Here is a 13,214-nt window from a genome sequence, read left to right as displayed (position 1 = left end):
TCCCAATAGACTTAATATGCAAGATGAAACATGAAAAATTGAAGACTAAAATGAAGTTTTCTCCCAACAAATTTCTTTATAACTTAAAGAAAATACAACCAAAATTATTTGCATATCCCAGTGTAGGCCATAATTATTAACAACTGGAATTTATCAATTAAAATGGAAAGAAATATAAAGACCATAATTTATTTACCTGTTGCACCATTGTCAATAATAAGACTGCTAAGAATATATTCAGCCTTCAATAATTTACCTAGAAATATTAAATATTTTTGTTATAATCAACATAACACGGCAATGCCACTTCATGAATAAGGCTCCTTGAGTTGAAATGATCACCAGGGTGAATACAGACAGCTGCACTACTTCACATACAACTGCACACACGCATCAACTTTGTGGTAATAATTTCTCACCATGCTTGACATAATGATAGGTTTTCTTTTAAATAAATGTAGCTTCCCTTTAGTGAAAAATGGCATATGGGGATCTATTTGTTAACTTGGGCTGTAGTGTCTTGTAATCATAGTGTAATGATCAAGACCCACCTTAAATTAGGCTGAGACCAAGCAGCAGCCTTGGTTCAAGACTGGCGATATATTGTAGATCAGGGGTCTCCAACCTTGGCAACTGTAAGAGTTGTGAACTTCAACTTCCAGAATTCCTCAGCCAGCTTTGCTGAAAGTTGAAGTCCACAAGTCTTAAAGGTTGAGGACCCCTGTTGTAAATGGTCTCAGTCTCAGCCTGTTAGCTGAAGCTGTTTTATTTATTTGGGAGTGAGCCCTGTTGAACACAGTGTATTAAACAATGAGACAATATACAACCTTGAAATGCTTAGTCGTATACATAGGCTCAGATTCATCCAAACAAATACTTAGTTCTCTTTGAGCTTTCATGCTTTTGATATGCTACTTTGACTGACACTGAATTAAAAGAATGAACAGAGACCCATCTCTCTATTTTGTTGACATATCTATTTTTCAGACTTGCCATGAGAATGCTAGAAAACTTAATATTTCTGCTTGTATTGTGTTGGAATGAAGTTATTTTAAAAAGATTATAATTTCATTACAGTTTACCAAGCTGCTGAACAAAAATAGATTTTATTTTCTTCTTACAATACCGGTAATCCTTCTTCCAAAAATAAAGAGCCAGTTTGACGTAGTGGTTAAGGGGCTGGTCTAAGAAAGCAGGAGACTGAGTTCTAGTCTTGCCTTAGGCATGAAATATGGTTGAGTGATTCAGGTTCAGTTACTCTCTCTCATCCCACCTCACAGGGTTCTTGTTATAGAGAAAAAAATGGTGAAAAAGGAGTATTATGTATGTTTTCTGCCTTGGGTTACTTATGAAGTAATGAAGGCAGGATAAAAATCAAATAAATAAAATAAATAAATCAGTAATATATTTGATATCTGAAAAACATCACAATACCATTTATGTTCTTTGCTGAAAGAAAATCCTCAGGTTAATTGTACAATAGTATTTTTAACCTTAAGTATCGGCAGATTTTTTTTAACCCTATATGCAGCTTGAACTGTACCCAGAAAATATTAGAAGTATGTAATCTATTTTAAGGCACTCTTGTTCCAAAAGACAGCAATTTATCCCTCAGTATTCAAAACAGCAGGGAGCAGCCTTCAGGTGACAAAAGCTCTAATTAGTGTTTTCCACATTCTTTCATAATTTTCTCCTGTTTTTCTGTCTCCATTAGAAACTTTGTGTTGGCAAAGTGTGTAGCATAAAGAAATGGCATCTTTAGAATGGGACAAAGTATCTTCTTGAAAGTCAAGCATCTTCTAATTGGAACTAGGCTAAGAAAATGGAGAAAGGGTCAAGGGGCTCGCAGACAACATTTCTTTACCTGAATTCACAGAGATGCGAGCCTGACGGATAACCAGCTGAGGAGCAATCGGTACCGTAGGCTCAAGCTGATGCAGCCTTTTAACAATTTGAAGAAGCTGGCTGGAACCATCGACCCAGTATAGAAATCGATCAACCAGGAACGCAATAGCTGTTGCTGTCAGATAGTCTCTATTGGCAATGGAGATTTTTAAGCAAACCTGAAAAGAGGACCAAAAACATGTGAATAGAAAGAAGCTGCCCTAGGCCTAGGGCAGACATGTCAAACACAAGGCTCGGGGGCCAGATCCGGCCCACGAAGTGGTTTCATTCGGCCCGCGAAGCCATCCTGGAAACAGTGAGGGAATGGCCCCCACTGCCTTGTCCCTGGCCCAGAGACCCTCCTTCTGCCAGAGACCCTCAGATCTGTCCCACTCCTGCCCAGGCCCCCATAGGCATCCTTGATGCGAACGATGTAGAGCTGGCCATGCCCACCCAGTAAGCCATACGCACTCTAGCCCCCCCCCCCCAGTAGGCCACGCCCACCCTGGCCATACCCACCCGGCCCCCTGAGAGCAACCGCAATGCTGATGCGGCCCTCAATGAAATTGAGTTTGACACCCCTGGCCTAGGGAACTCTTTGCAGGGGACGATCCATAAAATACATCATTCACCAGGAGATAGAGAAGGTACCAAGCTGTAATATTTGTTCACTTATTTGTCTGAAAGATGTTTACACTTCCCTTGAACTGCAGAAACCCGCGAGGCAAAGTTGGGAAATATTGCATCCAATGCAGAAAACGAGTAGAAAAGTTAGAAACAAATTTAAATAAGACTTTACAAAGTATGGTATACCCTTTCAATATAGCAGCCGGATATTTTACCTTTGTGTGCAGTGACATTTATTTCTGTAATTTTTCTGATTCACTCAGCTTGTTAACCAAAGTTAGATTATTCTGAGAAACTTAATCATGTAAACAAACATACATTGTACTAAGCCATCATTGGTTTAGTTTGTTTTTTTATAATATTTTATTAATTTTCCAATTTTACATTTAAGTATTTCAAAAGCAACATGGTGGCTGGGTTAATCAATAGTTCGATAACAAAATCTTTAGTACAAATCTTAAGTTACAACCTCAAATATTTCCTCTATTTTTCCCTTAACATTTACTGTCTCGTATTTAAGCTAATACAGTTCTTATTATATCAACTCAGTAAAAACATCATTATTACATTTATCAATACATTTTAGCTTATATGTATCTTATTTTTTACATTCAATCTTCATAAACAATCCATATCCTGTTATTAATTTTCCCCAATTTTTAGTTTCCCCTCAATATTCCAATTTAACCTTTGATATTTATAATTTTCAGGCTTTAGGTAACAAAGATTTCCCTTATCTCAGTTCATAACAGAATATAATATCCAAAATACATATTTTATCTATTTAAATATAATCTTGTTCTATTTCCTAAAAGTAATCTATTTCCCACGATATTAAATCATCTACTTAATAATATAATATGCCCTTTAATAATTCAAAACCATTATATATATTACCTGGGTTATTCAATAAATCAAACATATTCATAATAATTATTTTTAGGTCTAATTTTTAAATATTAAACAGATAAAATCCTTATTTTTAACTAATTTCCAAATATTTTAAGTCTAATGACCAGAATTCCCCTTATCTCAGCTTCTCCCTTTAACCCTCTAATTAATAATATGGAATCTCCTCTAATAAATCAAAACCCCAATTTTCTTCAGCCTAATTCTGGCTTTCTTCCTTTGCCAACTAGGCTTCCATATCAGTGCTTTTAGATCATCAAATAGATCTCCCTCTATTATTATATGTGTTATTTGAAATAAAGGAGACCATTTAATTGCCATTTTTTGGAAGGACTAGCCCATTTATATTGTTGTCTCCCTATTATTCCAATTCCCCATGATTGCCCTGATATGTTTATCTTCCATTCAATCTGTTCTTTTTCTTTCTCAAATTTCTTCTGATTTATATAGAAAGTCTTTTCCATTTTCAGTGTTGTCACTCCCTTTTCTGGATATTCATTAACTGTATTTGTTGGTCAATTGAGTCCTCTGTCTTAATATTTGATTGATCCACTTCTTCTGTTATCTTCTGCATTGTTAGTTCTTTGATTGTAGTCAAAGTTTGGGTTCGTGTATCCAAGCTGGCATCTTGATCTTTTATGTTAGGTCTTATTTTATCACAAGCTGAAAGAATGGTTTCATGTATTGCTTCCAACATGGAAAGGATCTTTTCCTGGTCTTCATCCATCTCTTTCACTTGTTTATAAATAGTCTTTATAGTAGAAATTGTTTGTCAAGCAAGATTTTATAGTCTAAGGTATTTCATCATCTTATATAGTAACCAATGTCCCTCAAATAAAGAGATAGGAAGGCAATTCCCCACATATAACTCTGAAAGTCAGTAAATATTTACATTCACAGTTCAAGTAGGCCAGCTATGCTGCCCAGCTGTTCTCTTATAGCTGAGTTTCTCACAGGTGGTGCCAAGGTCAGAAGAGTCTTATCTAAGGTCTGGGCTTCAACCCAAGTCTCTTTTAGGAAATAACAAGTTGTAATACCAAACTTCGCCACAGGATGTCACTGATGCCATTTAAGATTTTTTAACTCCAAAATTTTTATAATCCTTTTTCCAATTTTATTTCTTTTTTGTAAATAAAAGCAAAAGTCTCCAATAAAAATAGGAAAATTTTTGGTCCCCAAGTTTCAGGAACATATAAATCCAATTAGATTAAAGTTGTTCTTTTAATGCTTTAATTCCTCTGGGTGGTCAGTCGCCGCTATTCTTAGAAGGTGGGATAGAAATTCCCTTCCTTCTCTCCTCACAGAGGGAAAGACACTTCAGGCAGCTTTTACAGGAAAAGAAAGTACTTAGGGTAAAGAGAAGATTGGATCTCACCCAGTTTTATCCACAGTGCTTTCGAAGTGCTTGGTTGTAAGTTTGACTTCGGCTGTCTGCAGCCTAGGGACGGGCCATATTATTATGGCTGGTATTTCCTCCACCGGTTTGGAGGGCTGCCCCAAATCAAGCGGAGGGGCTGCCACCCTCCTGCAATCAAACGGGGGTCCCCTCCTTGTTCGTCACCCCTACAGTGTGACTTTCGACCCTTTCCAGGGTCCCTCAAAAGAGTGAAACTGAACACGGAAGACGGAGCTCGCCTACCAGCGTTCACGGCGGCTGCGATGGCAAACCGGAAGTCTTTAGTTTAGTTTATTGATTAATCCACTGTTGCTGGGTTCACAGATAATGCAAAAATATAAAATATAGTTTATAAACTACAGAGACTGAATTCACACCACAGGCTAAGCTAAGCCACAGTATAGTTTAAGTTTAATGTTCTAAGTTAGTTTACAGCTAAAAAAGTTAAGTTTGGTTCTCACTAAAATCAATGGGGCTTAAATTGTGTAGAATGTATTGTACAGATTTTAATCAGAACTAAAAAGGAAAAGCAATACATATTCAGATAAATCAATCTATCTGTTATGTTAAATAATAGAAACAAAATGAAGTTTAATAGAGAGATAGATATACGTCCTCTTCCTAATGTATTTTGGGATGAACCCAGGCCCATTCCATCCTTACTCTCATTTATATTCTAGAATAATTTATTGAGATTTGTTGCCATGCATAATATATCTGCATGGAGGACCAATGTTTTGGGGCTTCAAGAGAGAAGGCATCTTCACTGCCTAAAGGAACACAAATTCAGGGCACTTCTGAGATTACACATAGTCCTCGCTTGATGACTGATTGCTTAGTGACTGTGTGAAATTCCCAAGGACCTTCCCAGAGATATTTTTGACTGGATTTTAAAGTTGACAGCCACATTCCCCCCACCCCCACCATGTCATTGGATTTTGGTTGCTTGGCAGCCACCTTGCATTTATGACTATTAGCATCTTATAGGCATGTGACTGAATTTTTTGGCATTTTTTGCTGGTTTCCAGCATTTAGTTTTGGTTTTCAGCATAAATATACCCATATGGGAAAATGGGTTTGCTTTGTCCTGCTCCCTTAATGATGGCACTGTTTTCTTAACAGATAATTCTGTGCTCAATTACAGTTGTAAGTCAAAGACTCCCTATATTGTGCAATCCCTTGTCATGAAGGAGTTCTGGATAAAGCTTTCATACCTAGTTCAGAACATGTTATCTGTAGGAAGAACCTCAATGGTTTCAATGACGGTTGGTTGAGTTAGTGGGCCTTCAGACAAAAAATTAATTAGGAACAGTTAAAAGGAATTGATCTCAGCAGGCAGCCTCTCCTATCCAAATTTGGGCTTGGAAGCTAAACTGGGTAAGGCATGGTTATAACTAAATAAACTTTACAACAAAAGGTCCAAGAAAGAAAAAAAAGCACAAGGATAGATTTAGTTTAAGCCTTTAATTTGCTCTAGAAACTTATAACTTTTGCTTAAGCATTTTTTTTGCTTAATTTAATAAAACAAAATAAGGAGAAACTGAATAAAAAAATTAAAAAGAAACAAAAGAAATACGACAGAAGCAGCAAATATGTTGTTAATTCACCCAAGGACTCAGCTCAAAAACACAATTCAGAAATTTGAAAGCATCTTGACAATAATGTGGAAAAACTGAAGCTTCTTTCATAAAGGAATAAACATCCTGTTGTCAATTATTGGTCAATGACTGAAATAAAGTTTCTGTTGGTCTATCCTGTCGTTAATATTTGGACACTTTCCTGGCTGCCCTCTGCTTCTCTTGTATTGTCTTCCCTTAGGATTTAATTGATCACCAGAAGAAATGACAGAACAGTATCAGGGGGTATCCAGTTGGTCAGTCTAAAGAGAGTAGCATCATTCTGCAGACCCTACCTCTTTTGCATGTGCATTGTTATATTGCAACAAAATTGGTGGATCTTACAACATGACAATGTCACCCTTGCTTTTATTCTTTTAACAAAAGGACCCAGAATTGTGCACAGCCATCTCTTCACACAAGTGCAAGAACACTCTTACAGTCATGAGAATTTCACCACATGTCTCTTCTCCTTCTAAAGAAATGTTGAAAGCAGACTCCCTTTCACTATAGTGAGGAAAATTTTCCTGCATGATATTAGCAGGAATGCAGAATATATATTTACTCACAAGATCAGGGTGTCAATTACTTTGAAGTGCTCTTCAGATGATTTAGGCAATAAAAACATTCTTTTTGAGGATTTTTTTTATATAAAATAAAAGGTGGCAATTGAAAAGGATTCCCCTTTTACTGGAACATACACTGTCCACTATGGGAGGAATTTCCCATCTAGAAGCACCTGTAAATTGATACTGCCTAGGTATAAATTCTTCACAGTGCTCCAGCATCTACCATATGTATAAGCATTGCCTTCATTGCCTAATATATTTTTCTCCTTTGCTTTTGCCTTCCTTTAAGAAACTAAAACACAAAAGCATGGGAGAGGGTGACCTGCCAGACAAAAGAGTCTTTGAGTTCCTAGGAAAAGGAGATGTGAAGAAGGGTAGGAGGAATCCAAGTGGCCCTATTATTTCCACTTGCACTAATTAGACATTTTTCTGTCAGCTATTGAGCAGTGCTGAGAGGCCAAACTCACTGAATTCATTTCTAAAGTGTTTACAGAAGTTTGCATCTGTTTGTGTCTCTTCAGGAGGAAAATAAGCACTTCAATAGCATTGTGAAAAAAAATCTATACCAAGTTTCCCTATTCTGGAAGGCTGGGCAGCTGCATAATTTAACTCTCTGCTTTAATGCCGAAACCTCTTGTAACCCTCTTCAAAATCAAGTTGACATAAAATAGGGCAAAGTCAAGACAGGGAAGAATATTGCCTATTTTTTTCTTTTCCTTCAAGGTAAGGTGGCACTTTACTCTGATATATTTAGCTTGATATCAGTTGTTGATATTATAAAAAAAATTCTGGTGTCTCTCAACAACATGCTAATAAAATATGTGATTACTTCTTTGCCCATCAAATCATACAACAACATTTAGTCCACAAGAAAACTGTAAGACCTCTTCTCCCTAAAAAATATTTAAACATTATTAAAAAAAGTCAGACAAATCTGAAACAATTAAAAAGTGTAACAATTATTTCATACTTGAAGCCTAATAAAGGAACTCATTTCTTCCTCTCAAAATCATTTGTAGAGATCTAATAAAATTATTTCTCACAGGGCAAGAAACTAAATTCTGTCCAATTCAATTCTGTTGGTCTCAAAGACTATAATAAATACTTGGTCTGCCATCATTTCTTTAAAAAAATCTATGTGCTTTTGGAATCATCTTCTTTTGACAGATTAATGCTGAATTTTAGCAAAGCTACCTTCTCTTTTTGATAGCATGATGTAGCTGGAAGAATGGTACCCTAGTTCAAATGTTCCTATTCACCCAGATCAAGAAACTCATCTTGATGAAGCTAATGAAGAGGCTGAAGTCTTCCTTTTAGATAATCTGGTCAATAAACTAGGATTGGATTTAACAGTTTAGGAAAAACAACCCATCTTTGCAAACTTATTTTTTCACTTTCTATAGATAGCTGTAGTTAAAATTAGCTATAATCTAAGAGTTTTGAAAGCAAACCAGTAATCATAACTGAAAGAAAAGCAATTTGTTGTGTAACAATCTAATAATGCCCATGTACAATGATACTGATAGAAAAAAGGGAGAAATATGCTGATCAATTGGAAATGCATGGTATATGCTTATACATTACATCAGTATAAATGATTTACATTATTCCTTCCACATATGTATAATATGTAAGTTAAGAATAGTTGGTTTCTATATGACTTTCACATGGAATTACTATAACTTTTAAAGTCCATCATGCAACAATCTATTACATGTTTTTCAAAACCCTTGAAGATAATGTCTTACAAGTTATACTCAACTCCTGGAATCTATGTGCAAACATTCATACAATTTTCTTTGCAGTAGTACAGTAGTAGTACAGTTCTTATTGGCATCTTCCACGTTCCCAATTTAGTTTACAGACTTAATATTTCTTGTAGTCTCTGATCTAAATATAAATCAGGTCTGACTCAGTTCAGCTTTGCCAAGTTAAGGCAGGTGCTGCCACCTGCTGAGGCAAAAAAAGTTTGTACCGTTAATGATACCAAACTCCTGTCTTTTACAATAGTATCGTCCAGAGCACATAGTTGTCCTAGTGCTTGTATTTGAATGCTTCCATTCACTATATAAGCTCAGTGATTTTTTTTGCTAGTTTTGATCTTGCTGCTGGTTTTGTTTCCAATTCCACACATATGTCGCACCACCACATAAAAAGTGACTGGTACATATAGATGCAAATAGTGCACCTCCACAAAATTAGTATCATTTCAAATAAACCAAATTTATAATTGTAATTGTAGTTTTTCTGTCAAATGTAGCATAGAAATCATTGATTCATAGTAAATGCAAGCAGCCCAACCTTTAAAAACTCCTACTTTTTCAGAAACACCTGCTCCAGCAATTGTTATCAATATTACAAATACAAAAGTATTTTGTACTATGCTTGTGCATAGTACTTTAATAGAACAAAAGATAATAGAGGAAATTTCAATCAGCAAGAATTAAATGTCTTCGAAAAAGCTATGCTTTTCTTTTGCCTTCCCCTCGTCTTAAATAGATAATTGTGATTCCATTTTCTCTAGTTTTCCACTGAGGTTCCCACCACTGTCATTACAAAAACACTGTAATGGCAGGCCAGGCTGAGAAAGTAAATAAGTGACCCAGTCATCCATATATTTTAAATAAGGATTTCCATTTAACATCTCAAAATCTAGCTATTTATGTTTCACTTAGCGCTACCAGATCCAGGCTGTAAAAATATAGATGAACACTAGATTACAGTAAGAAGTTAGAATTGTCTATATCTTTTTGCTGCCATCTAACTGTTGTCTAAATCAGTGTTTGTCAACCTGATCAACTTTAAGATGTGTGGACTTCAACTCCCAGAATTTCCCAGGTGCTGGCAAGGGAAACCTGGGAGTTGAGCTCCACACATCTTAAAGTTGATCCAGTTGAGAAATACTGGTCTAGTTTGAAAGTTGTGGCTCTAATCATGCATACCTTGTGGCTTTACCTTCTACAATAAGAAGTCTAACATTCTTATGCAATTATGTATGTCTTTAGCAGAATCTAGATTTCATACAATGCAATTGATAAAGTATTATCACAGACAGGAAATTAGCTGCACAATTTCCTAAAAAAAGACATAAAAGGAAAAAAAAGGAATGTAGCTTTGGCTGCTGATTTATGCTAAAACATCTAACCAAGTTATCATGGTTAAATTAAGTAAAAAATGGACGTGCGACCTTCGGGAGTTATTGAATTCCAACTTTCATCACTTGCAATCAGATGATGGAATAGTTCCAATCAACATATAGATGACCATATGCACAGCTCTGCATAAAACCAATAATTTGCATGAAGATGCTATTCTTACATGTCAGAATATTTCTCACAATGAGAATAATGAAGCCAGTTGTGCAACTAGGGAAAGCTCAAGCTGTTTTATTTAATGTAACAAAGGGATACAGCTGTGAACTATGGAATGGACCCAGGTCCGATAGCTTAATTTTCTTCCCCTCTTTTGTTTGAACTACTTCCTCTCTTAAATTTACTTCTTATACTGTTTTGTAATTACTGCCTTCTTCTTTTTCGGTTCTCTCTTTTCTTAGGAGCTCTTCTCTGTTTTATCTATTTCCAGAAACTAAGCAACAGAGCCAATGGCTCCTAAAGTCCTTTGCTGGTTCTGATTCTGTATGTCATAAGGGCAGCTCAGTCACTCCTCACTAAAGACTGAATCACCGCCACCAAGTCCTTTAGAATTACAGCTGAAATATTAAGAGTCAGCTGGTTTTTCCATTATAATTCTGCAAGTTATGCTTTCTCATTAAATACAAATTTTCAAATAAATAAATTTGAATATCAATTAATGACATTGCAAATCCCAAATATTTTTTAGAGTATCTAAGAAATCTTATTTTCAAAAGTGTGCAGATTCTATCACAGTACATGTAGCTTAGCTGCATCAAGAATGAGGCTGACTTCAATGAATTTTGGGCAACTCTAGCTTGTGATCACAAAACACTCAACTAGAATCAACACCAGGCTATCAGATATCTATATTCCCAAATAGGGGCATCAATGAAGTCCCTTCTGGCCTATCCTTTGAAGGGAGCTGCCTTCATTTTGTGACCTATTTTTACCTTCTAATATGGAGATAGGGTATAGCACAATGGTTGAGACATGAGACTTAGTTCAGAAAGATCAGGTTCAAACTCTTCTCAAATAACAAAAGTTAATTGGGTGACATGGGGCAGCTACTAGCTTTCAACCTAGCTACACAACAGAACTGTTATAGGAAGAACTGGAAGAGAGAACCATATTTACACAACTTTGAAATCCTAGGATAAAGGCAGAATTACAAACCTAACAATTAAATAAAAACATGATTATGCTAGCCCTGGTGGATATTATCTGCTGAAGTGGAAAAACAGGCAAAAAGTAGGGGGGTGGGGGTAAGACTTCAAATATAACAATTGAAATAGCAAATATGAGTAAAAAGTGAATGTAGAAGTAATTCTAAGTTGATAGTTAAAATTCAAAATGTTTGGGCTTTTTTGAAAAAACCATTCAAATAACTTTAATAACTATTAAAAGTGTTCTTAGTGTCCAAAGGGACCATATTTTCTTCATTTTATTGAATCAACTAAACTTTTGTTATCGGATACATTAATCTGAATTTAAATTAATGAATGACGTCTGAACCACTTAAAGAATTCATGAACGATTGTGCTAAGAGTTACCATATCTTCTTTTCATTTCCAATTCCTAGCTAAAAGTTCCGCAGTGAAAATCATGATTAAGAGAAAAAATATATATATTGTAGGGTACACATCTCACTCCACCAATTTTTGAAGATTGATAAAACCAACAATATGGGGATTCTCTCCGCTCCCTGCCAGCTCCTCGGTGTCTTTTATGATCGTTCTCATTCTACTAGTTTTGTACAATAGGCTCCTGCAGCCAATGCCAAGCTGAACTGTTTAAAAGGCTGATGTAAGCAGCCCTGATTGCTTTGCATACTCAGCCAAGCAATGGTCTGCAAACAAAGCTTGGCTTGTGACAATGTAAAGCTAAGTCAAATTTTCAGACAGGAGACCCAAGTGCTCTCACAGAGATACTTTGAGATCAGGGAAGCTACTCAAGAAGTAAGATGCTACATGCTGTGAATAAGGACCACAAAATCTGTCCTTCCAGAATAATAAACACTTCATTCAAGGATCCCAGAGCATTTACAAACACTGGTTCATTCTGGTCGAGAGCTTATTCTAAACTCACCACTTTAGAATAAACCCAGACATAATGTGTTAACTGTTTTTCCCAACAATACCAACAAAGGGTTATTTGTGTTTTTGGGAGAATTAAAATAATTCCTCAAAACATATGAAAACAGGAAAAATTTCAATTTTTGCTGTCAAAAATTGTATTTTTTTAAAAAAATACATAGAATTCAATTGAAAATCTGATAATGCCTCAATTATTTAAAAGCAAAGGGGAAAAAAAATCAAAGCAGGAAAGGAAAAAGCCTTTCTTGACTAATACTAATAATATGGGTCAAAATGTCAGTCAACGTACGATTAAAAGGAAAACAAAAAGAAGTGTCTCTTTTCTCCTGCAGTACAATGGTACTGGAATATAAATTACCAACGAAACTGAAATAATACTTCAAAGCTCACAGGGAAAAGAGCACAGGATTTGGGAATAACGTCTTACGGTAGGACGAAACCACGAAAATGAGGGTAACCCACAAACCTTGGGACACTTGAGTGAATAGTTTCAAACTAGCATGACCTGGGGCCAAGAGATCTATAGCCTGTAACCCCAAGATCTGCTTTGTTTCGCTGGGGCAGCTGCAGTTATCAACAGATGTTTCCACAATAAATAATTGGTATCATCCCAGAAATGGTCCATCTACCTGGGGTGAGAATATAATGTGTGCAAACATGGCTTTGCTATTACAGCCACATTAATCTCCTATCTATCCAGGTTTCTCAGGGAGTTTTACTGCAGGTGTTTTTCCAAGGAGGGAGCAGACAAATGCTTTTGAGTCTAGGGGCTTTGTGGGCATTGTCAAAGGGTCAGCCTCTACCATAAATTTCTGTCTAAGGCCACACACCAGAAAGAAAAAGAAAGGTTAAAAAAAAAAGAAAAAGGAAAAAAGGAGCAGGGGGGTAGATGAGAGAGGTAGAAAATAGCCAAAACAAATTCAGAATCACAATAAAACTCCACTTAGTGCCAGGAATTTGTAAAACAGCAACTGAGCCCTCCTCCT

The 13,214-nt window shown here is 36.0% G+C and overlaps 1 protein-coding gene across 2 annotated transcripts in view; it reads right to left on the bottom strand.

Moving 5' to 3' along the window:
- The window catches only part of ALPK1 (alpha kinase 1), a 76,872-nt gene that overhangs the window by 22,734 nt on the left and 40,924 nt on the right, over positions 1-13,214 (bottom strand). For both annotated transcript variants that reach the window (XM_081332938.1, XM_081332939.1), the window contains 2 exons: positions 1,865-2,063; positions 197-256 (listed from right to left, as the gene is read on the bottom strand). In XM_081332938.1, coding sequence (XP_081189064.1) covers positions 197-256; positions 1,865-2,063 — 259 coding nt within the window. The remainder of the gene's footprint in view (positions 1-196; positions 257-1,864; positions 2,064-13,214) is intronic.

This window comes from Vipera berus (genome assembly GCF_964194415.1).
Source record: "Vipera berus genome assembly, chromosome: 7".
In the NCBI taxonomy this organism is placed as follows: Eukaryota; Metazoa; Chordata; class Lepidosauria; order Squamata; family Viperidae; genus Vipera; species Vipera berus.
The sequence above is the reverse complement of the archived record's forward strand: the minus strand, read 5'-3'. Positions and strand labels throughout refer to the sequence as shown.